Raw genomic sequence first — 25160 nt, 5'->3', positions numbered from 1 at the left:
TGCAGGACAGTCAGGCAGGGAGCAGAAATCCAGTTTGAGAATCTCCCAGCTCTGTCAGATCTCAGGGGAGGGATTCTGAGGAGTATTTGCACCTGTTTTCTCAGCAGGATGGAAGGAGGGAGGCGAGGAAGGCCATGACCAGGAGCACAGAGGGAGCAGACAATGTGAGGGTGGGAACTGTTTCCTCCACACCTGCCCACAGGTGTGGGCATTGCCACCCCCGCAGACCCAGTCCCTATTCGGGAAGAGGGCAGGCAGGAAACCTGTATCGAGCCCTTGGGTGCCCAGTTGAACTTTACTGGCTCTGAACCATCCCTATAGGAGGCTTCACCCCCAGGGGTGCTGTGAGTCAGGCCAGAGCTCCACAAGGAGGGCACTTGAGAGAAGCAGTAGTACCAGGGACTCATGGAGTGCTCTGTCCCTTTCAGTGCTCTGTGACCAGGAGCAGTGGCCTCCCCTCCCTGGGCCTCAGTATGTCCAGCAGTACAATGGGCCAGCTGGTCCATCTCTCCTGAGCCCTCAGTTCTAACAAGCTCAGGGTGCTCAGCCAGTTAGCAGCTGTGTCTCCACCTACAGGTCTCCTGTTCACAGAACAAGGCCCCCCCCCAGGATGTTTGCTGGGGAAGCTGGATTCTTCCCTCAGGTTTTGTAACTCCATCACTTTCTGCCCCAGCCAGCCAGCTGGGGCTACCTTTCAGGCCTGAACATTTGGGTGGTCTGTGGAGACCCCCTGCCGCTCGCAGCACCTATAGTTCTGCGGGATGCGCTTGCTGCTCAGGTCTCCCATGCAGCCTGCCGCGTGGTGGCTGGGCGTCGGAGGGAAGAGCCCGCTCTCAGAGCTCGAGGGCAGTATTGGAAATGGCAGCACCGAGACTTGATAGGACCGAGCCCACTTAGGAAAACACAGTGTCCCAAACCCTGAATTCTGCAGAGCAGTAATAGAAGGGATGGGCATCCACATCGTCCAAGGAACATTCACGTGGGAAAAGTGGTTCACTGGAGGCTTTTCTGTGTGCCCGAAAGCGTGGTCTCCGACACCAGTGCTATCCGCTGTGTGACTGTGGGCAAGTTACTTAGTCTCTCTGAGCCTCAGCCACCTCATCCATAAAACAGGACAATGATAAAAAGGATGCCCATCTGATGGGCGTTGTTTTGAGGATTTGATGTGATTCTGTTGGTCAAGCCCCTCACATGGTGCCTGGTACATAATAAGTACCCAAACTGTAGTAACTAGAAAGGGTCCATTTATATCAGGGATCTCAAATGGTGAAAGAGCCGAAGGTTCTACAAATGCCTCACCCCGTAGGGAGCAGGCGTGTTTTGTATTTTCCTCCTGCTCTCTTCTGTGGAATCACTACTTAGTGAGAGTATCTGTGGAAGAGAGAAAATAAGTTTGAGAACCATTAGAGATCTGCCAGTCCCCAGGGCATTGAAAAGAGAACTGTACTGAAAGACTTCAACTGCTACACAGTCTGTTTCACACAGGTAGCCCACACATCCGCCCCATGGGGGGCTGGGCTCCCTGCTTCCTGAGGCACAGGTGCTGAAGACCAAACATCTTCAGCATGGAAGCCATTCCCTCCCTGCGTCCTGACCTCTTCTGTCCCCTCCTTCCAGAAACTTGAGTAACAATAAGATCAAGGAGGTGAGAGAGGGTGCCTTTGACGGAGCGGCCAGCCTGCAGGAGCTGATGCTGACAGGGAACCAGCTGGAAACAGTGCATGGGCGCATGTTCCGTGGCCTCAGCGGCCTCAAGACCTTGTGAGTTCCCAGGGCCCGGGCCAAGGCCAGAGGGAGGGAGATGGGAGAGCAGGGGCATCAGAGGGGCCGTGAGGGCTGGCGGGCAGCGGACTGGGCCCAGGCGCCGGCCTGGCCTGCTGAATCCTGGAGCCGGAGAGACATTAGACATTTCCCAGCCCTGGATGGGAAGGAACTTAGCATGCTAAGCACCCCCCAACACACACACACTAAAAGACACTAGCCCTAATGTATACACAGGTATAGATTCATACCAGAAACAGGCACACACTCACACATGTACACATAGACATTACACATGTACATGAAAACGGCATATAGACACACATGCAACATGTGGATAAACACATACACAAACAAGCATCTGCATATAAGCACACACACCTACACACAAGCTGATGTCCACAGCCACATCTTGATTCTTCCCTCTCCTCCCCAAAATATACATACATACCCTAACCACCATACAATATACATATGGACACGTACACATGCATGACACCTGCTTCTACTGTAAATACAGCGTCTGCAGCCAAGAATGTGCATACACATTTACAGGTAGCCCCAGTGGGGACCCAGGCTCAGCTATCACAGGAAAAACGTCAGCAGTGTGACTGGTCTGAGCTTGGATTTGGCAGAAGCATCCCAATACACACACACACACACACACACACACACGCACGCATGCACACACACACGCACACGCACGCACGCACACACACACACGCACACACACACACACACCCGTAGGAGGGAAAGGATGGCACCTGTGCTTGCTCACCCCACCCCTCTCCCTTGCAGGATGCTGAGGAGTAACCTGATCAGCTGTGTGAGCAATGACACCTTTGCTGGCCTGAGCTCAGTGAGGCTGCTGTCCCTCTACGACAATCGGATCACCACCATCACCCCCGGAGCCTTCACCACGCTTGTCTCCCTGTCCACCATGTAAGTCCCCCTGGACCAATGGCGCACTCATTCTGGGCTCCTCTCCTGCAGACCTCTCCTCTCACAACACCCTACTATATTTGGCCCAAGGTCATCTATCCATCTGTCAACTTAAACACTTGGCAGGCTCCCTCCATGTGCCAGGCACCTTTTGCTACTGAGGATTCACAGACGTGGGCCCTCCTTCCTGGAGCTCACAGCATAGCGAGTTGCCACAGAAGGGAGGTCCGCAGTGATATGAAAGCCTAACATAGGCTTTGTCGAGGAACAGTGGAGCTATGCTCTGGAAGGTGAGTGGGAGTTGGCTTGTTTGCGAAAGCAGAAAGTGTATTTCTTTCAGCGGGAAGAGCATGTGCAAAGGCCCTGTGCTAGGTTGAAGCAGAGCAGATATGTGGGACTGAGCAAAGTCCAATGTGGTCATAGTACAGAGTGGGCAAGGCTGGAGTGGAGACCAGGGCCAGGCTGCAGGACTGCCGTGGGCCATTTTGGTCTTCATCCAAAACACATCAGGAAGCCACAGAAGCTTTTAAGCAGGCCAGTGACATGATGTGACCGGGGGTTTTAAAATGATGTCACTGACTGCTTAAATGTGTATCAGAACCAGTTAGAATCTAGCTTTCTGGACGAATTTTTCTGCCCACAATATTCACTGTATTGGTAAGGGAGGCTGTTTAGAATAATGGTGAAAGCTTTGGGCTCTAGAGCCAAATTTTCTGGGTCCATATCCTAGCTTTACCTCTTGTTAGCTGTGTGCCTTGAAAGAGTTACTTCATCTCTCTGTGCTTTAATTGTCCCTTCTCATAATCCACCTCATAGGATTGTTATGAGGACTGAATTTGTTAATATTGGTAAAATGCACAGCAGGGGCCTGAGATATAAAAAGTACTCAGCACATGTTAGCTTTTATGGTTTCTCATAGTATTTCCATGTGGCTCTGTTACCCTTAGTTGGTGGTTCATTTTTCCCTCCCTTGCCTTCTCCAAAGACCCTTTGGAAGACAGAAGAGAAAGGCTATTGCTGCATCTCCTGTTGCTGCCCGTGGTCATGCTCCCATTCAGCCACCTCACTGGCAATCAAAGCCAAAGTGACAGAATGTCCTAAAGGCCCCATGCAGTCTAGCCCCTCAGAACCTCCTTGCATTCCAGCCCCACTGGCCTCACTGTTCTGCGCACACCCCAGGCCCACTTCCACCTTAGAACTTTGCACTGGCTGTTCCCACTACCTAGAAAGACCTCCCCCTGGTTCCCTCCCCTCCTTCTATTATTTGCTCAAATGTCAGTTGCCTCAGCCCCATTCCACCCCTCTGCCATCACCCCCAGTTCTTCCAGCCTTGCTCTTCTGATTTTTTCCATAGCACTGACCATTTCCTAACATACTATACTTTTTGTTGTTAATTACATATCGTCTGCCTCCCATCAGCTGGAGCATACGTTCCAGAAGGATGAAGGACGGGGATATATGACTGTTTTGTTCACTCCTCTATCCTCAGTGCCTACACCTGAGCCTGGCACTAAGCCTGGCCCATTATATAATGGTGGAATAAGTGGATGAGTTGAATGAATGTGTGACATGAAGATAGAGGACAGTGGGTTAGGAACTAGCACGGGTGGGTTGGTTTATCTCAGCCCACTTCTCACCCCTCCTGGTTGCCTCTGCACTGGGAATCCAAAGACACAAAAGATGCCGAGAGGGCTAGAGTCACAAAGCATGAAGGGAACCAGCTCCGACAGGGGAAAGAACTTGCCCACCTTCTCACAGCTACTGAGCGTCAGAGCCAGAATCAACCCCAGGAAGGACTGACTCCCAAGCCCTTAATTGCCATGTCAAACCGCAGCCCCTCAAGGGCTCTCCAGCCCTCTTCTGTAACCTCCCTAAGTTTTACATTCCTCGTTTGTGAGATGAGAATACTGTCCCCTCCTTCCTAGGGTTGCTGTGACAAGTCTGAATGAGAAAATGGATTTGTAAAGCGCTCGGCCCGGTTCCTGTCCTCTAGGAAACCCTCAGAAAGTGATAGCTGCCCTCATCCCTCCATCTGTCCCATCACTGCATCTGACAGATTCATATAAAGTGCCTATGCCGATGTCCTGCTAGTTCCTGGAGACACAGAGCAGGACAGACAGACCTGGTCCCTCCCCTCCAGGAACTGAGAGTCCAAGGAGGGAGGCGTTACCAGCTCAGATGGATGCTGTGAAGGAAATGAAGGGGGATGAGGGGGGAGAACGGGACAGGGCAGAACTTTTCATTTCCCTTGAGATAAGAGGCTTCTCTGAGGAGGGGTCATTTAAGCTGAGGGCTGAAGGAAGAGGAGGGGCCAGCCGGGCACACCGTAGAGGAATTCATCCCCGGCGGGAGGAGCAGCACACATGAAGGCTCTAAGTGTAAGAAAATCTCTGCGGAGGAATTGAGGCAGTTCACACAGCTGGAGCTCACCAAACAAAGGAGGGCATGGTGGAGACCGCGTCATATCCATCCGCGGAGGTCTGGAATGAGACCTTTGCAAAGACTGCCTCCGGGTTTTAGAAGAGAGTCTGCCTTCCTTTTCCCAGACCTTCTACCTCCTTCGTCCTTTCTCCTTCCCCTGAACCGGAAGCAGACCTGCCTGGAGAGCCAGGCCCTAGGCTTGCAGACCTGGATCCCAGGACCAGCTCCCACGGGACAAGGGTAGAGGTTAACCATTCAGAGAGGGGCCCTTCTCTCCTCCCAGAAACCTCCTGTCCAACCCCTTCAACTGCAACTGCCACCTGGCCTGGCTCGGCAAGTGGTTGAGGAAGAGGCGAATCGTAAGTGGGAACCCCCGGTGCCAGAAGCCCTTCTTCCTCAAGGAGATTCCCATCCAGGACGTGGCCATCCAGGACTTCACCTGTGAAGGTAAGAAGGCTGGGGGTGGGGCAGGGGAGCAACACCTGGGAAGACAAGGGAGCTACAAGAGAAAAGAGGTGCGGGCAGGCGGTAACTGGAGGTCAGGACCCCCCGAGATCTGATTCTCCTCTGCCCTCAGCATGCAGCCCGAGCTCTGAAGGGCTCTGCAGGCCTGCTTCTAGCCCACATGGCTCTGTCATGCAAATTAAGAACAGGTGCCTCTTTCTAAAGACATTTGACCTCCATCAGTCAGAAATCTGTCATAATATACTGCTCTTGTTAAAACGAGATACTTTACAGCCATCTGTGAAGACACTGTTGTACCAAATATCTTAATCTGCCATATCCACAGTGAGGTTGGCGCCCATTAGATGGTTGGGCACCCTTGTGCAGTACACTACCTACACAACTGTACATGGGAGCCCTGGGCCGAAGTTTTCCTGCCTGCATCATCATGAGGCTGAGAGTATGTGCTCATGAGAAACAGACTTCAAGATGAGCTTCTGGGAAATTCCTGTCACTGGCTAGGCAGTATGAATACCTGAAGAGTCAAGGCTTTTGAGTGTCAGGATTCCAGAGGGCATATTTGTTTGCATAAATTCAAGCCAGCACAATTTTTACTTGGTCAACTTTAGGTTATCTAGAGATGGATGAACTGGTTTGTAGATTAACTGAGGTTAAGGTATAATGAGGGTGGGGACACATTGACCACGCCAGAGGGATTGTATAGTGGAAGGTGTGGGGAGAGGGAGGAGAACGAGGGGAGTAGATAGGGCCCTGCCCCTACCCTGACCACTCCTTCAGTCAATTTGGCTTATCCAGATCTGGTTAACAGTAACCTCTTCCATATCTAACACCTGGTTAATCAAGTTTTTAGCGTCTTTGTTTTATGTTAAATGTGGTAGAAGATGGGCAGCCCTGTTCCCCAACCCAGGTGCATCTTCTTTCCCTTCCAACCACGGATAAGACCAGCAAGCTCCTCATTCCCAGTTCTGGCTCGAAGCGGAGGGCTTCCCTTTCCTGCAGGCAGCTGGGTCGGGGAATGGGCCTCGCTCACCTGCGCCATGCTCACTCCCCGGCTCTCCACAGGCAATGATGAGAGCAGCTGCCAGCTGGGCCCGCGCTGCCCCGAGCAGTGCACCTGCGTGGAGACGGTGGTGCGATGCAGCAACAAGGGGCTCCGCACCCTCCCCAAAGGCATTCCCAAGGACGTGACGGAGCTGTAAGTACCCCCCCACCACTGACACCCCATAATCCCGCCACTACCGGCATCCGTCACACTTCACCCCTGCAAGCAAGACAGCCTGGGGATGCCCTTCCTGAATGGGTCCCAGCAAGGTGGTGTCAGAGCCTCAGCAGGGGACAGGCAGCAGCTTGCACGCGGGGACAGGAAGCTCCCCTCCCCAAGCCTCTGCCTGGCAGGTGACGGTATTCAGAATACAAGTGGGAGGGCTGTTGTCTCGTTTTCTCTGTCACCCCCAGTCCCCTGCTCTGCACCCTGCCTTCTAGATTTCCCCATAGTCCCTCAGTCTGACACCAGAAACAGCACAGGATAATCGTCAAAACATGGGCCCAGAGGCACTATGGCTTACCAAGCACTTCTACAAATATGATTCTGTTCTACCTTAAAAACACCCATTTTACAGATGAGATCTTAGTTCTGGGTTCTGCTTACTCTCCACCCTGGAGCCTTCTTATTGCATAGCCCAAGCTCCTGACACTAACTCCTCAGGGGTTCCTCCTGCCCCAGAAGCTCGCGGTTAAATGAAAGAGAGGCCCTTGTCTTCCTGAAGGGCTCTTACTCTTGTGGACAAAACGTTATTTCTGCCCCCAGGGAAGCTCAGAGCGTCCCACAGGCAGGGAGGCCTTTCGGGAAGGTCGCAGGAGCAGCGCAGCTGCGGCCCGGTGAGCCCCACACACGCACAGGCATGCGAGCCCCGTTCAGTCTCCCATTCGTTCGCTCAACACGTATTTGTTGGGTGCCTGCCACTTGCGTCAGGTACTCTGCTAACACTGGAGAGACAGTGGTACACAAAACAGGCATGACCCCTCCACGCGTGGGCTCACGGTTTAATGGGGGAGGTTGACATTCACTCGATCATCTCAGAGGCACATGTGACATGACAGCCGTGAAAAGCGCTACAAAGAAGAGGAATCAAGGTTGCTATGACATCCGAAAGTAGGGAGATTTGACTTCGATGTGAAGATTGGAGAAAGCTGCTCTGGGGAGGGGGGCGGGGGTGGAGCTGGAATCTAAAGGGCAAGGAGCGGAGGACGGGAAGGGAGGGAGGCTGCCCGAGCTAAGGCCGCCTGCTGGGAGGGGGCAGAGCCAGGAGAGGGGCTGGCGGAAACCCAGAGGGCCCGGCCGGGCCACGCCACCGGCCACCTCTCACTCTGGCCCTCTCTGCCCGGACCCCAGGCACACCCCCCTCCTCTGGGCCAGCTTAGCACACGCCTCTGGCTCTGCCAGTGCCTCACGGGGTGGAAGCTGACCACTCTCTGGTCTAGAACGGCTGAGAGGTTCCTGGGTGTGTGTTACAGCTCCTGGCGTCTCGTGACACTCAGCGAGGCTGTAACCAGGGCTGCCAGCCCAAGGGAAAGAAGGAAAGTCGGGATAGTCACTGAAAAGTCTGTGTCAGCCCTGGGTTTGGGCTGGGGCCGTGCCCTCAGAGATGTGCATGAGAAGCAGTGTGGTGAGCTCCACGCCCTTTCCCGGCTGGGCTGGGCTGGGCTGGGCTGGGCTTGGGGTGGGGACTGCAGGAAATGACCCAGGTACATGCCTCCTTCCTGGGCTAATTGAGTGCCAAGTGTCACGTGTCAAAGAGAAGAAAATGCCGTGAAAACAGGCCCTCGGACGCTTTTCCCCAAAGCTCACGAAACAGAGATTGAAAGATAATTGGCCGTAATTATAAGGTAAACTTCAGAGCTTTGGGAGGAGACCTGATTTCCTGCTTTGGAAATGATGGTGCTTCCCTCTGCCAGACGTGGGTTCCAGAGCCCGCCAAGGAGGGCAGCCCTCACCCCTGTTCCCAAACCATCCCCTGGAGGGGAGAGAGAGTATCTGGGGAGGGCAGAGGGAGGCAAGAAAAGAGATGCCAGAGAAAGTGAAAGCTGGCAGGCCCAGAAAACTGGGGCTTGGAGGTCTCTTGTTCAGGGACACTGGCTGAGTCCAGATTCAGTGTTTCCAACACTGGCTTTCCAGCTCCCTTGGCATCATTAGTTATCTCGGGCAGAGCTGCCAACTTACAAAACAAAATTAAGTTTAATTCACTGAGAAGGGGTGGGTAGATGTATGTGTGTATGTGTGTGTACGTATACGTATGAATGTATCTGCGCGTGTAAACAGATGAAATGCAAGCTCAGAGAGGTTAAGTATATACATATGTGTATATATATATTCAAACTGTATTGAATAATTCAAAGGTATTAGAGCCAGGCACCGCTCCAATGCTTTCCACAGAAAGTCCCATCTAATCTTCATAATCACTTCAAGGTGGTGATTATTATCAACCTCATTTTACAGATGAGGAAACAGAAGCTCAGAGAGGGTAATTAATTTGCCCAAGGTCACACAGCTATTAGCTAGTGGAGCCTGAATATGAGGCTCAGCTGCCTGACTCCGGAGTTGGCCGTGCATCACCCCAGGCCCCCAGTCGGACTCCTGGCTTGGAGTTGGGGCTCCTGGAAGGGGGCTGCCCTCCTCCTCCTTCACCATTCAGTAGGTCCAAGAATTCTTTGTGCGGCCCTTGTCAGCACCACAAAGTTCGAAACAGAAATGGGGAACAATCCATTCAACGCTCCGTGTGGATTTTTTTTTTTAACATCTTTATTGGAGTATAATTGCTTTACAATGGTGTGTTAGTTTCTGCTTTATAACAAAGTGAATCAGTTATACATATACATATATCCCCATATCCCCTCCCTCTTGAGTCTCCCTCCCACCCTCCCTATCCCACCCCTCTAGGTGGTCACAAAGCACCAAGCTGATCTCCCTGTGCTATGCAGCTGCTTCCCACTAGCTATCTATTTTACATTTGGTAGTGTATATATGTCCATGCCACTCTCTCACTTTGTCCCAGCTTACCCTTCCCCCTCCCCATATCCTCAAGTCCATTCTCTAGTAGGTCTGTGTCTTTATTCCCGTCTTACCCCTAGGTTCTTCATGACCTTTTTTTTTCTCTCTCTCTTAGATTCCATATATATGTGTTAGCATACTGTATTTGTTTTTCTCTTTCTGACTTACTTCACTCTGTATGACAGACTCTAGGTCCATCCACGGATTTTCATGCGAGGCAGACGTGTCCTCGTGTGCTTGCGCTGGGGCTGAAACAGAGCATTTAAATGCAGATCAACGCAAAGGTTGACCTGCTTGAAATGCTCTAGTAGTTCTAAGGCTGGCAGGGCAAGAGTGCAGTCTTCTGAAAGGGTCCCTCCGGGGCCTGGGCTGCAGGCTAGAGGCAACGTTGGAGTTCAGAGTGTTCATGAAGGGCTTCCTACAAAGAGCGCTTTCCCACACCACCGCGTCTGCATTTCTGAAGTGAAGCCTTTTGATTCCACATCCTCTGAGCCTCGATGCCAGGTCGCCAGGGACATTCTGCACTTAAAACAGCTCCCTCGCAGCTCCCACTAGGCTCCGCAGTGCCAAATGCAACAGCACCTGGGGAGTTCTGGGGTCTTCATCACACAGACGATGTTTCCTGAGCATCTACTGTTGCCCGCTAGTGTACAAGGATGCTCTAGTGAGCAAAACAGACATGGTTCTGCCCCATCATCACAAATTCACACAAAGGATGTCCCCAGGGGGTGCGGGGGATGGTATCAGGGAAACGAAGCTCAAGCGGAGGCCAGAGCATCTATGTGAGGTAACAAGGAGGGAGAAGAGGGACCAGCGGGTGCAAAGACCTGCTCCCGCACCAGGCGGAGCGTGGGGCGTTCGAGGAGGGGTAAGGTCAGTGGAGATGGACTGACTTGGACTTGGTAGATGCAGTGGAATTTCAAGTCTGCCTGCCTGACCTTCCTTAGAATAAATTCTCTCTTCATCTCTCTCTCTCTACATATGTGTGTGTATTAATATATGTGTATATGTAATATATTCATATTCCCTGTTGGTCTGTTTCTCTGGAGAATCCTGACTGGTACAGGACAGACCACCGAAGCCTTTGCAGGATTTGAGCAAGAGTTGGGTAGCCCTTCTCCAACAAGCAGTAGAAGACAGGGAAGGATTTTAAGCAGGGAGAGAGGCCGATATAATCAGCATAGTCCTAACCAGAGCCAGGCTGGAGCCCAGGGCGACTGGCATGGTGGGCTCCAGAGGCTCTAGAATCATCTGTGTCATTGCCCATCCTCCAGGGTCCTGAACTTCCCTGTGTCAGATGAGGATGCTGTCAGCATCCCTGAATCCCAGTGGTCATTTGTGCATTTATTCAACTGTTTAGCAAATGCATGCATTTGTGGAGCACGGCCTGCCCTGCAGATGGAGCTAGGCCAGGCCAAGGGTACTCCTTGACACCACTGTAGGTTTTTGTCTTTTTAATCCAAGGTCCCGTGAACAGCCTTTCACCACATTCATTCATTCATTCAACAAATATTTGAGGCCCTACCATGAGCTGAGCTGAGCGTACTATGCTCTGGGATACAGCAGGAAGCAAAACTGGCAAAACCCCCTGCTTCGTGCAGCTTACATTCTAGTGAGGGTTAGCAAATCAATTACAGAGTAGAGCATATCCTCTTGGGCTGAGAGGGCCGAAAGTGAAAATAAGAGACACAAAGTGAAGAGGTGAAGCAGCATAGGGCTGACTTCTCGGGCTCTGGAGTCCAACAGATCTGCATTTAGATCCCGGCTCCTGAGCTTACTGCTTATACCTCTCTGCGCCTCAGTGTTCTTGCCAACAAAATGGACAAAAATAACCCAGCAAAATACACCCCCCAACGCCAGAGGATTAAAGGAGATAACAGACCAGAGTCTTTCTCCCAAAGCACTGGCGTGTACACCTCAGCTAATGCCGGTGAATTTTGTCTTGGTTTTGTTATTGGCCTTGTCATTGTGCTGTCTGTGAGGTTGAGTAACGTACCTCAAGACACACAGCAAGCCCAAGCCATAGGCCCACCCTCCGATGTGCTTGCCACAGGGTCTTCTAAAAAGACCCCAGCAAGGAGACTTGGGGTTTCGGTGTTTTCTTCTGGGTTCCATCTTAGATGCCTCAAGTTTGCTAAGTAATTATAGCAAACAAATGAGAGAGAGTCAGAGAATGAGCAGCGCAAGAGGGTGAGAGAGCGCTGCCAGGCTGAGGCCAGACTCCTTCAGGCTGCTCCCTCCCCTGGGGTTAATCAGTCTCCCTCTAGCAGAGGTGCTCTCTGGACCAGCGCCTCCCCAGCAGCCCTGATCATTCATCCAGCTTCCGCCTCCCAGCTTCCCTCCATGCCACTCATCCACAAAGCACTTCCTGCAGGTGACCAGGTGGCGGCCCAGCACGACTTGTCTCCCCTCCTTCAGCCTGTGTAGACCCCGGAATCCCACCATGCCCACAGCCTCCCTGCCCAGCGGAGAGAGCTGGAAGCTTCCCCTCAGATGCCTGCCCCTCCACCACCATCACCTGATGAGGGGCAGGGCCAGTGTCCACACAAAATGTAAATGTCCTGCAGGTAATGCTGGGGAAGAGGGATTCAGGAAGCTCTCCAAAACGCCGGCTCCTGCACCTGTCTTCAGTCATGGCCTCTCCTTGCACTTTGGTTTTTAGGGAGTCTGGGGGGTTTTTAAATTGAGTTATAATTAACATATAATACTGTATTTGTTTCAGGTACATAGTGATTGAATGTTTTTATACATTATGAAATGATCACCCCAATAAGACCTGTTACCATCCATCATCATATACAATGCTATTGACTATATTCCTTATGCTGTACATTTCCTCCTCATGACTTATTTATTTTATAGCTGGAAATGTGTGTCTCCTAATCCCCTTCACCTATTTCATCCGTCCTCTGGCCCCCTCCTCTCTGGCAACCACCAGTTCTCTGTATCTGGGAGTCTGTTTCTGCTTTATTTTGGTTTTTAGATTCCAAATTTAAGTGAAATCATACAGTATTTGGCTTTCTCTGTCTGACTTATTTTACTTACATAATACCTTCTAGGTCCATCCATGTTGCTGCAAATGGCAGAATTTCATTCTTTTTATGGTTGAGTAGTATTCCATTGTATATATACCACATCTTCCTTATCCATTCATCTACTGATGGACACTTAGGTTGCTTCTATGGCTTGGCTGTTGTAAAGAAGACTTCTATGAACATTGGGGTCCATGTATCTTTTTTTTTTATAAATTTATGTATTTTATTTATTTTTGGCTGTGTTGGGTCTTTGTTGCTGCGCGCAGGCTTTCTCTAGTTGCGGTTCACAGGGGCTACTCTTCTTTGCGGTGCGCGGGCTTCTCATTGCAGTGGCTCCTCTTGTTGCGGAGCACGGGTTCTAGGCCCACGGGCTTCAGTAGTTGTGGCACGTGGGCTCAGGAGCTGTGGCTCGCGGGCTGTAGAGCGCAGGCTCAGTAGTTGTGGCTCACGGGCTTAGTTGCTCCGCGGCATGTGGGATCTTCCTGGACCAGGGCTCGAACCCGTGTCCCCTGCACTGGCAGGCAGATTCTTAACCACTGCGCCACCAGGGAAGCCCAGGGTGTACATGTATCTTTTCAAATTAGCGTGTTCGTTTTCTTTAGATAAATTCCCAGAAGTGGAATTACTGGATGTATGGTAGTTCAATTTTTCATTTTTTGAGGAAACTTCATACTGTTTTCCATAGTGATTGCACCATTTTACATTCCCAGCAGTGCACGAGGCCTCCCTTTTCTCCACATCCTTGCTGACACTTGTTGTTTCTTGCCTTTCTGACAATAGCCATTCTGACAGGTGAATGAACTGACCACAGTGTGATCTGCCCCACCTCCTGCTGTCCTCTCTTCACCCACCAGACTTTGGCCTCCCCAGCCTTTCCTTCAAGTTCAGGGCCCTCCACAGGCTGCAGTCTCCTATGCTGCATCTCCTCCTTGGCTGCATCCTTCTGCAGGAAGCATTGGGCATTGTCTATCACTACACCTTGTTCCTTTCCTTCAAAGCACACATTGCAATTTGTAATTTATATCACTTTATGTGTGTGTCCCTTCTCTCTCCCTCCCTCTCTCTCCCTCTCTTTCTCTCACTCTCTCCTTCCCCTCTCCCTCCCTCCTTCCCACACGCACATTAGATTTCTAAATGCCAGAAAGTAGGCACCACCCCTATCTTATTCACCAGTATATACGGTACCTGGCACATTGCAGTTGCCCAATAAGTATTTCTGCCTGAATAAATGACTACATCAGTGAATACATTTCTCTTAGCTCCTCTGCCTGAGGGCATAATCTAAACGCGTGTGCTGCTGAATTTTAAGTCAGATGAGCCTGCTCCCTGAAGGCAGAAATGGGGTCTGGCTCATCTTTGTATCTCCCCCAGCATCTAGCATAGTTCTTAGAGAAATAGATATACAACAAAGATTGAGGACCAAAGGGACATTAATCCAACATACCATGGCAACCAGAGACCGTGTGGGGTCCTGCCCAATGTTCTGTGCCACAAGGATCCCTCAGGGCCAGCCAAGGGAATAAAGTCACTTGGCCTTAATTTAAGGTAATGCCCAATGCCTTACCTTTAAGGTAAGGTAAGGACAAGTTGTCCTTAAAGCTAAGCCCGGTTTGGTCATTGACACACTTACCCATATCATATTTTAACCCATTTCATCCCATTCAGTCATTTTGTGCTGGGTCTACTGGATGCCAGGCAGTGAGCTAGCACCTCATTACTCAAATTGTGGCCTGTAGACCATGAATGAGCTCCACCATCTCCCAAGAGCCTATCACGAATGCAGACTCTCCAACCTGATGGCAGACCTACTGGATCAGAATCTGCTTTTTAGCAAGATCCCAGGTGATTCATATGTACATTACAGTTTAAGAAGCCCTGAGCTAGAAAAAGGTAGACCTAGAGAGGATCTGCCTTTGTGGAGCCTAAGGCAGGCACGGCACCAACAAACAGCAGCAGCCGGAAGTTGACTCTTATGGGAGAGGAAGCTATGAGAGCTTTACATCAAGGGAGACTCACCCAGGAGATGAGAGTAGACCTTATAAGCCATCTTAAAGATTTTGCTGTTTTGTCCTTAGAGCAACAGGAAGCCCAGGGAAAGGGGTCTACAGCAAGGGTGGGGATAAATGAATCAGCCCATGTGCCCTCTTTAGGGTAGTAATAACCTTTGTAATTCATCATCAAAGCACGACTTCCTTCTCTATCTTCAACCACGCTCGGGTGTCTGATGAGCAGCTTGGCACAGGACCCCGCGGTCCAGGCAGGTCTAGGCTCAGCCTTTGCCCATTCAGGAGGGGTCTCCTTCTGTTGGTGCGGCCTCATTCTGAACCCCGTCCCCTCCTGCATGTGGTCCTCCTGCTGGGGACCATAGCACAGGGCTCCAGGAACATGCCCTGTCTCCTCAGTTTCCAGAGGCATATCAGAGATACTCAACACGGAATTAGGGTTCTTAATGGCTCAGCTCTCCACACACTCCGGTAGCTAAATAGAGGCCGTTTGGAACTGTGATAAAACTGCAGTCAGAGAGACCTGGGTTCAAGTCCTAACTCAGCCACTTGCTGTGTGACCTTGGGCAAGCGTTTTAACATCTCTGAACTTCTGTTTTCTCAACTGTGAGTCCCTGCCATGTAAGGGTATTGTGCAGGCCAGGTACAAAGTGGGTGCTTTATTCAACAAATAATTTATTGAACACCTACTGTGTGCCACTCTGTACACAGTCTTAGGGGGCTCCAACCCTGGGCAATTTTAGGCAAGAGCCCTGCCATCATGGAGCTTAGCAGCCCAGTGGGGAAAAGTGTCATTAGTTGAGCAATCACAGGAATAAATATTAGATGACAAATGTAGTATATGCTTTGAAGTGCGGGAAAAAAGAGCTATGAGAGAGCAAAACAGGGACCCAATCCAGCCTGGGAAGCCAGGAGAGGCATCTTGAGATAATGACAGTGTGCCCAGTGTCTCTTTGCCCGACGTGACTCTGCACCTCTCTTTCAGGTACCTAGAAGGAAACCACTTAACAGCCGTGCCCAAGGAGCTGCCCACCCTCCGACACCTGACACTCATGTAAGGAGCCCAGCGTTGGTGGGATATTTCATTTTCTGTCCTTGGGGAGCGCAGGAAACTGATGCAGAGGGTGGGTAGGGCAGCGCTGCAGGCTTTGGGGCATTCCTGCCCTTTTTTTTTTTTTTTTTTTTTTTTAATGCTCTTGGGAGCAGCTCCCGTTTCGAGGGCCAGTTGGGCCTGCTGACGTTACTGCTTTTCTTTTTTTATTTTATTTATTTATTTATTTATTTTTGGCTGTGTTGGGTCTTCCTCTCTGTGCGAGGGCTTTCTCTAGTTGCGGCGAGCGGGGGCCACTCTTCATCGCGGTGCGCGGGCCTCTCATTATCGCGGCCTCTCTTGTTGCGGAGCACAGGCTCCAGACATGCAGGCTCAGCAATTGTGGCTCACGGGCCTAGTCGCTCCGCGGCATGTGGGATCCTCCCAGACCAGGGCTCGAACCCGCGTCCCCTGCATTGGCAGGCAGACTCTCAACCGCTGCGCCACCAGGGAAGCCCCCATTCCTGCACTTTTCCCGCTGGGTGGAGCAGCAAGAGGCAGCTGGGAAGGATGGGCTGGCCGGATGTGCCAGGTCTTGCCCAGCGAGGACTTCACGCAGAAGTACCCAGATCCTGGCCTCATTGGCCACCTGTGGCACCTTCCTCCTTGGCTTGGAGCCTCTGACCTTCTGGTCTCCCAGTTAAATTCCCGAGATCCCTCAGTTTCTTGCAAGCTGTGGCTACACTTAGGTTTGCCAAAAGCATAAATTTGGCATTTCTTCTTCCTCCTTCTTTAGTTACTCAGAAAATGTTCTAAGGAGCTGGTTCAAATTGAGGTTCTTTCAGGTGGGAGCCGCTACTGGCTCCAAGTCGGCCAAAACCCAGGAAAACCTCTGAATGAGGAGCAGGGCTGCTGGGCACGGGCGGGCCCCAGGAAGCTGGGGAGCCCTTGAGCTTTGTCCCTCACTGCCTTGCCAAGAGGGCACCCAGGATCCTTGGGCAAGTGCTGTTGAAAGATGCCCCATCTGCTTAGGGGGCAGGGAGCCCCGGAGCAATGGCCCTCAACCTCAGCTGATTATATATCAGTAGTTTGGGGTTTGTTTTAAATACTGATGCTCAAACCTGCCTTACACCAATTAAATCGGAATATCTGGGCATGAAGCCTAGGCCTCGGAGAACTGAAGCTCCCCAGATGATGCTAATGTACAGCTGATGTTGAAAACCACTGCTCTGGATATTTATCCTCGGGGAGAAGCTGGAGCTTGCAGTTGGCAAAGGACCACACTCCCACCAACCTCATTCCCCCAAGAGAGAATCTGATAAGATGGAATAAATGAATGCTGGAAGAGAGGGACGGTGGAGGGGCTATGAGGAGAAGAATTGATCAGGGGGAAAAAAGCACTACAACAAGGAGAAATTGTTGTCTTATGTGTTATGTTTTGCTGGTAGAATAAAATCGATGGATAGACATCATTGAATGTTTGAGTAGCTGAATAAATAGATGAATGAATGAATGGCAATTGGTGGAATGACTGATTGAATAAATCTTCAGTAAAAAAAAATGAACATTTGGACTAATGGGTGGATGGATAGGTGAATAGATGGATGGGTGGATAGATGGATGGATGGACAGATGGGCCAACAGATGGACAGATGGGTGGCAGATGGACAGATGGATGGATGGATGATAGATGGGTGGATGGACAGATGGATGGATGGGCTGATGGACATATGGGGAGGATGAGTGGATGGGTGGATGGATGGGCAGACGGATGGGTGGACAGATGGACAGATAGGTGGGTGGGTGGATGGATGGATGGATGGATGGGAAGATAAGTGGATGGACAGATGGATGGACGGATGGACAGATGGATGGATGGATGGATGGGTGTGTGGGTGGACGAATGAATGGGCAGATGGGTGAATAGACAGATGGGCGGATGGGTGGATGAATGGGCAGGTGGATGGATGAATGGATGGATGGGAAGGTGGGTGGGGGGGGTGGATGGATGAATGGATGGATGGGCAGATAGGCAGATAGGTGGATGGACAGACCAGTGGCTGGATGGATGGGTGGGTGGATGAATGAATGGGCAGATGGGTGGATGGACAGATGGACAGATAGGTGGATGGATGGATGGATGGATGGATGGATGGATGGATGGATGGTTGGTTGGATGGGAAGATAAGTGGATGGACGGATGGATGGATGGATGGATGGGAAGATAAGTGGATGGACAAATGGATGGGTAGATGGACAGATGGGCAGATGAATGGGCAGACAGACAGATAGATGAATGGGCAGATGGGTGGACGGACATGTGGACAGCTGGATGGATGAATGGATGCATGTATGGGTGGGCAGACAGGCAGATGGATGGGTGAGTGGATGGATGGATGGATAGCAGGCAGGCATGCATGTGTGAAAGTTGGGAATGACCCCCTTTGGATGCAACTAAGAGTACAACATGACCCTTCTGCTTACTTTTCCTAGTGACCTGAGCAACAACAGCATTGGCACGCTGACCAACTACACCTTCAGTAACATGTCTCACCTCTCCACCCTGTGAGTACAGTGAGCTGCTGTGATTAACATGGGCCTGGTACTAAGTGCATCCTTCCTCTGTCCCCTCAGGCTTACATGCTCCGCTCTAGCGATCCTCAGGGCTGTGGCTGACCCAGCACAGGGCAGACCTTAATCATCAGAAGGAAAACAGAGTAGGTCAGAACTCCACTGTCTGGGCGGTTAGAGAGGAGTTGGCACCTAATTACTTCTGAAAAAGTTCCTCTTTGGAATACCTTCTGTGATTTGTGAATTTTCTCTCCCAGTGAGGGTTTCCCTACACAATTATATTTTGCTCAGACCCATTTATTTCCTGTTAGCTCTGTACACTGTGAGCACTCACCATCTGACAATAGACGGAGGTGATGGCAAAGCTGGTCAGGGAGCCAGCCTGCTAAGGAACATATGAGGAAACTGGGAAATGAAGCCCGTGAGCTTCCTGGAGTGATGGGGAATGTTTCTCTTCCCCTTATCCCTAGGATGCTTTTTGTCAGTCTATTAAAATTGGGAGGGTAAAGAAACCATTTGCTTTGACTGGCCCAGCGTGGACAATGCGTGCTTCAGTAGCTGAGAATAGGAAGAGCCAACAGAGCCTGTGTGTCCTCTCCCACAGGATCCTGAGCTACAACCGGCTGCGATGCATCCCCATCCACTCCTTCAATGGGCTGCGGTCCCTCCGAGTGCTGTGAGTACCCCAGCGCGCTGACTTCAACTTATACTTCGCTGGGTAACAGCAGGCAGGACTGAGCACTCCTGTTCCCTGCTTTTCTTTGCTCAGAGCCCACTCTGCCCGCCATGCGTCCCTCCCCTACCCAACACTCTTAATTTGCTCAATGGGGCGGAGAGAGTTCATGCTTAAGAGTCAGTGATTCCCTGTTCCAGCTCACTTCCTCTGTGGAACCTGGCACACATCACTAACTCCTCTGAGTTCCTACTTCTTTATGTGCAAAATGGGATCCGTAGCACATCCCTTGCGAGGATTAGGATCTGCAATTCTATGCAATTATATTCTGCACCCTAGCAGAGCACACTGTGCAGCACTTGGCCGCTCTTCTGATGACCATTACATCACAGTTGGTCCCTCTGGCTTCGGAAGGGCGATGTTAACACTGTGAACCTCTGCAAGGAAACCAAGCTCCTGCAGCGGAGAGCCCAAGCTGGAAGCCAGCGGCCAGGGCCAGCGCACACACACAGCCATCCGTTCGCAACTGAGTCGACTCATAAAGTATCTTTAAAGTTTTAATAAGTTGCCAACATTTAAATATCAGGAAGTTTCTCATATAAATCCTGATTTCTACACTCTCTTGGAAAATGCAGAGACCTGGCCTTCCAGGGCTCCCCTCTGCATTCCTGCAGGGCTGAGCCGTCCCGCCCCTTTGAACAGAGTTCTGCAGTCTGCAGCCCCTACATCGCCCACCCACCTCTTGTCACCTTATGATACCTGCCTGGCCCTGGCCTACACAAGGGTAGTGGACAGCCAACTGAGGCAGATGAGCTCTGAGCAAAGGCAAGATAGCCATGGAGTCCCCTGCTTCCCAGGCATGGCTCTGCCCCTCCCTAGCTGTGTGTCTTCTCATCACGAAATCAGATAACGATGGTAATGGCCTCACCGGGTCTTATGAGGATTAAATGAGATACTGTACGTAAAGCACTTAGCACAGCTCTGGCCCATGGTAAACACTTCATATTCATTTGTTACGACTATTCTCACATGAGCACTTGCAAGAGCAGGAATGGCACCTCACTGCCACCCCAACCCTGGGCCCATTGTCACCTGATATTTCTGCCTGCCCATCTTGCACCTATTTTGTTGGCAAGGGAGGAGCCTTTGAATGATATTCCCATGCGAACAGAGATGCCAGACACTCTGCCCCCAAACCTATCGACTTCTTTCCCTTCTGGCCCATTATGACTATAATAGTGAAGACCATATTTTATGGGGCTTTTCATGGTCATTGCCTCGTAGTGCTGTGCGGTTGAGAGGGTTATGCCCATTTTAAAGATGGGAAAACGGAGGCCCAGATTGGGGAAGTCGCTGGCCCAAGATTCAGCGGTCAGGAGGTTGCAGAATCCAGCCTCCGGACTCAGAGCCCCGGGATCCTTACCAGGACCCAGTTACAGTCAGCAAACAGCACCCAATGAGCAGGTCCATTCCGGAGCCTCCAGGCTGATGTGATTTATTGAGGCCCACAAAACACCAGTGTCAGCGACAACTCCCGCCGCATGTCATCTGTGCTGTTATTAAAAATCAATTCTGTGGGGGGCAAAGAAGTACCTGCGCTGACAGTGTGCAATCTGTTACTGTCACTTACTTATTATCTGTCTTCTCTGGGGAGCTCGAGAATGGAAACATCAGCAGAACCATTTCCCTGTTTCGAGTTGAACACGACGGGAGATGGGCTCATCTCATTGGCTGGGGCTAGACCTGCTGCCCCACCCCCTGCCATCCCCCCTCAATCCCAATCTATTGTCCCCCATCCCAGTCTTCCAGTTCTGGGCATAGCTTGGCTGCCAGGGGGTGCGACCTGCCATTTCAATGGGATCCGTGTGCCTATGTTCATAGTTAGAGTAGCTCTGGTTGGGACAGCTCAACATGTGGAAGGGAGAAAGAGACAGAACGTTTGCCTGTCCATCTATCTGTCTACCAGGGTGGTGGGGTGCACATCACCCCCCTGTCCAGGATTTCCTCCTTCCTCAGCACCTCGTTGGTGTCACTCCAGAACCAGTGCTGTCATTAGTTTACCAGGAGTCCACATAAACATCCAACACACTTGTGCTTGCTTCTTGAATTCAGATTGAGTAGGCTTTTCGCATCATCATTTTAGAATCATGGGCTCTCATAGATAAAAGAGGATCTTAGAGGCCCTCATTCCAAGTATCTACCTCAGTGGCGAGCAACCATTTTCTGCACAAGGGCCAAGGCAGGAAAAATTAAAATGTTTATGGGCTGCGTTTCTTTTATGATATTTGTATCTTTTCTCCCAGTAATTGCACATCTAGGAATTTTTACGAAAGGGTATCCAAAAAAGAGAGAAGGGTTCTCTGCATTAAGATCTTGGTTGCACTGTTATGTTTAACCTAAATTTTAAATATTACCCAGAAGGCCACAGTGGGAAAATATTTAAGGAAAGCATGATGCAACCAGTCGATGAAGTGCAATTATTTTTTTTAATTAATTTATTTATTTTATTTATGGCTGTGTTGGGTCTTCATGTCTGTGCGAGGGCTTTCTCTAGTTGCGGCAAGTGGGGGCCACTTTTCATCGCAGTGCGCAGGCCTCTCATTATCGTGGTCTCTCTTGTCGTGGAGCACAGGCTCCAGACGCGCAGGCTCAGTAACTGTGGCTCACGGTCCTAGTTGCTCCGTAGCATGTGGGATCTTCCCAGACCAGGACTCGAACCCGTGTCCCCTGCATTGGCAGGCACATTCTCAACCACTGTACCACCAGGGAAGCCCCTGAAGTGCAATTATTAAAAGAGGAAAACTAATAGCAGAGTGGGAACCTGTTTACCACATTGCATTATGTGGAAAAATAAGCGTAATTTGTATATTGTTACAATTATAACTGTATAGCTGTACAATTGTAACATATATACAAATTAGGTTTATTTTTCCACATAACACTATGTGGTAAACAGGTTCCCACAATGCTATCTAGTAACTGTAACCATATCAATTATAACATTGATAACCATGAAGAAGGACTATAAGGGAACATGGGCAAATAAATGAAAAAAACCATTGATAGCTAACGGGTAATATCAAATCATTTCTGTAATAAGTGAAGACAAAGATGAATGAAGGCAGTAACATATTTATAATTTGGGGGGTTGGGAAGCAAAACAGGATTTTGGAAATCAGAAATTGCAGTACCTGTAACTGCATGTGGTCATTCATATATTCTTTTCTCATTTCTAATGGGTTTCATTAATTGATTAGAATTCTAGAAATAACCAGAGACCCAGGGATGCTGGCAGTTTCGGGTGAGAAAGGAGGATGAGCAGCAAGGTTCAGCCATAGACAAAGGGCAAAAAGTGTTCTGGAAAGCAGCACGAAAGACCTGACATTCGGGAGGGAGAGAGAGAAAGAGGGGGAGAGAGAGAGAGAGAGAGAGAGAGAGAGAGAGAGAGAGAGTGTGTGTGTGTGTGTGTGTGTGTGTGTGTGTGTGTGTTGGTAGGTGGATATGAATACATTTCAGAGACAGGATATTGGTCAAGGAGCTTTGAGAGCAAAACTTTGTGTGAAAACATGCTTCTCCTACCTCACTCCTCATCTAAAAATAGCCGGAAGAGAACATCCTCCTGGATATTCTAGTCCTTTTTCGGGGATCTGTGTGTTCCCTGATCTCTGCCCCACGCCGAGCCACATGCCTGTGTGCGTGTGGTCCCAACTGTCACCCCCCAGCCCCAGCTGCAGGAGGGCCACCTGGAATCAGTTAGTGCCAGGACTGTGTCCGTGTGTGCTTGTGAGGGAGCGAGCGGGATTATCATTCATCATCTATATTTTTTTAGCTCCTGTTCCCTGAAATAAGACTGTGCTTCCTGTTTATGCACATGCGGCTGTTCACCACTGCTCAACTGGTTGCATGGACCCTCCCTACAACATCTCTGCAAAGGGCTCCATTTGCCCTTTTGCTTGATTACCTTCAGAGACTAAGAGCTCGCTCCCTTCCCAGACAACCCCATTCCATTTTTGACCAGCTGTTGAACATCAGGCAATTCTGGTGAGCCAAAAGGTGACTCCTTGTGGTCCTGGTTTGGCCCTTTTGTGCCACAAAAAAAAAAAAAAAAAAAGTTTAATTATGAATTTTAGAAGTGGGGAGTGAGTCTCAGAAACCCTGTCCAAACCACTCATTTATAAGACAAGGAGACAGATTCAGAAAGGTTTAATGACTTGCTCAACATCATTCACTTCTTCATCCTTTCCTGAATGCCCACTGTGAGCTAAATGCTGTGCTAAATACCGCGGCGGGTGGGGCACAAATAGTGAATATAGCACAGTTCCTGCTTTCAGAGAGCGCACGGTCTAGAACGGGAAATAGACAAACAACTACAGTACAGGGTGATGCCTGTGAAAGAGCCATACAAGTGAGAGGGATACAAGTGAGAGGCATGGAAGCCAGTACTGGCCATCAGAAAGACTTTCTGAGAGATAGTTACCACTGCTGACATCTGTTAAACCTTGACTATGCACTGCACACTGGGCTAAATGCTTTAGTTACATTGTCATATTCACTCTTCCCATCAATTCTATGAAGAATATACCACCATTATCCCCATTTCCCAGATGAGGAAACAGAAGCTTGTCAAAATTGAGTAGCTTTCCCAAAGTGACACGACGAGGAGAGAGTAAAGTTGGGATTTGAACCCAAGACTGTTTACTCTCAGAATCACTGCTCTTAACTTCTGCTTCCAAGGCTGAGTCTGGGATGCCCGAGGGAGTTACCCAAATAGGGATGGGAGTGAAGAACATTCTAGGCAGGGAAAATATAAATTCACTGGACAGAAGCCTGGAAGTCAGGAAGGGCATGTGCACGGGGGTGGAGGGGTGGGATATACAGGAAGCTCCAGGTGTGGCTGGAATGTGGCTTCTGGGGGTGGGAGCAGGAGGAGGTGCTGCCCACTCGTCATAAGGTGGGAGCAGAACCAAGGCTGGAACTCATGTCTCCTGGCTTCTAGCCCAGTGTTCTTTCCACCACCTTCCATCCTGCTCTGTTGTAGGTTATCATCTATTTTTATTGCCTCTCATTTCAGACTTTTCTTGAAGACTAGGGGTGGGGGACATGGCCTTTTAAAAAATGGGAGTGTTTTTTTCCTTGCCCAGAGAGGCCTGGGATGAGAATTAATGAGTGGGGTGGCATGAAAGGCATGGGCCGAAAGATGATGGACACAGGCAGCTCTGTCAAAATTCAGTGTCTCTCCTGGAATCCTCCACGGGGCTCCTTTGGGATGATAGGCTGCATACCTTCAGGCTTCTACTCTAGGCGGGTAACGCCTTGAGAGGAACAGCCCCAAATATGTCCAGGAACATAGAGGGGAAGGAGTCATGACGATGCTTGCAATAATCGTGGCTGACCAGAGTGAGGGCTTACCGTGTGCTGGCCCTGCATTGCATCCTGCACCAGCTGAACCACTTGCATTGTATCTTTAAATCCTAGCTTAGGAAGCAGTATATTAGATCCCTTCCTGACTAAAGGAAAAGAAAATCAGTTCAAACCACCTTAGGCAGAAAAAGAGAATTTTTCGATGCAGGTAACTGAAAAATGCAGTAGTAGGTATTAGATTCTATGGCTGGATGCGGGTACTCCAGTGGTACTGTCAGAAATGCATCTCTTTCTGCCTCTCAAAATGAAACTGCCTCTGTCCTAGTAGTTCCAAGGAAAGCCCCAGAAATGTCTCTCATTGGCCTACTTAGGTCACATACTCAACCTCAAACCAATCACTGTGACTCCGATTGGGCAGACCTGGTCCATAGCTCTGCCCATGAGGCCAGACCACTTGGACTCAGAAGTGGGGAGGGGTGATTCCCTAATGGAAGAGGGAGGAACTGTTACAGAAAAGAGGAGAATGATGTTGATCAACCCATACCCCCCAAAAGGTATCTACTATAAGTAGATACTAAGAATTCCTCTATTTTGGAGATGAGAAAACTGAGGCACAGAAATAATGTCAGTTGTTTCAGGTCACACAGACAGTGATTATCAGAATAGGGCTTCGAACCCAGGCTGTCTGACTCCAGACCTTAAACCCCAGGTCACCTGGGAGTGGCCTGTGTTGCTCAGAAGAGAATTCACCCACCCCATCCCACATTTAGGATGAGGATAGTTCCCGTCATCTATCATACAAACTGTGAGCACCTAGAGATTCGGAGACCCAGATTCAGGCAGCCCAGAA

At 50.1% G+C, this 25160-nt stretch overlaps 1 protein-coding gene across 3 annotated transcripts in view; it reads left to right on the top strand.

Moving 5' to 3' along the window:
• Positions 1-25160, top strand: part of SLIT3 (slit guidance ligand 3) — a 625193-nt gene that overhangs the window by 537391 nt on the left and 62642 nt on the right. For all 3 annotated transcript variants that reach the window (XM_007171383.2, XM_007171384.2, XM_057541374.1), the window contains 7 exons: positions 1618-1761; positions 2560-2703; positions 5408-5571; positions 6652-6784; positions 15661-15729; positions 18199-18270; positions 18881-18952. In XM_007171383.2, the coding sequence (XP_007171445.2) occupies positions 1618-1761; positions 2560-2703; positions 5408-5571; positions 6652-6784; positions 15661-15729; positions 18199-18270; positions 18881-18952 (798 nt within the window). The remainder of the gene's footprint in view (positions 1-1617; positions 1762-2559; positions 2704-5407; positions 5572-6651; positions 6785-15660; positions 15730-18198; positions 18271-18880; positions 18953-25160) is intronic.

The sequence above is a fragment of the Balaenoptera acutorostrata genome, chromosome 2 (genome assembly GCF_949987535.1).
Source record: "Balaenoptera acutorostrata chromosome 2, mBalAcu1.1, whole genome shotgun sequence".
NCBI classification, from domain to species: domain Eukaryota; kingdom Metazoa; phylum Chordata; class Mammalia; order Artiodactyla; family Balaenopteridae; genus Balaenoptera; species Balaenoptera acutorostrata.
Note: the sequence above shows the minus strand (reverse complement) of the source record. Positions and strands in the feature narration are given on the sequence as shown.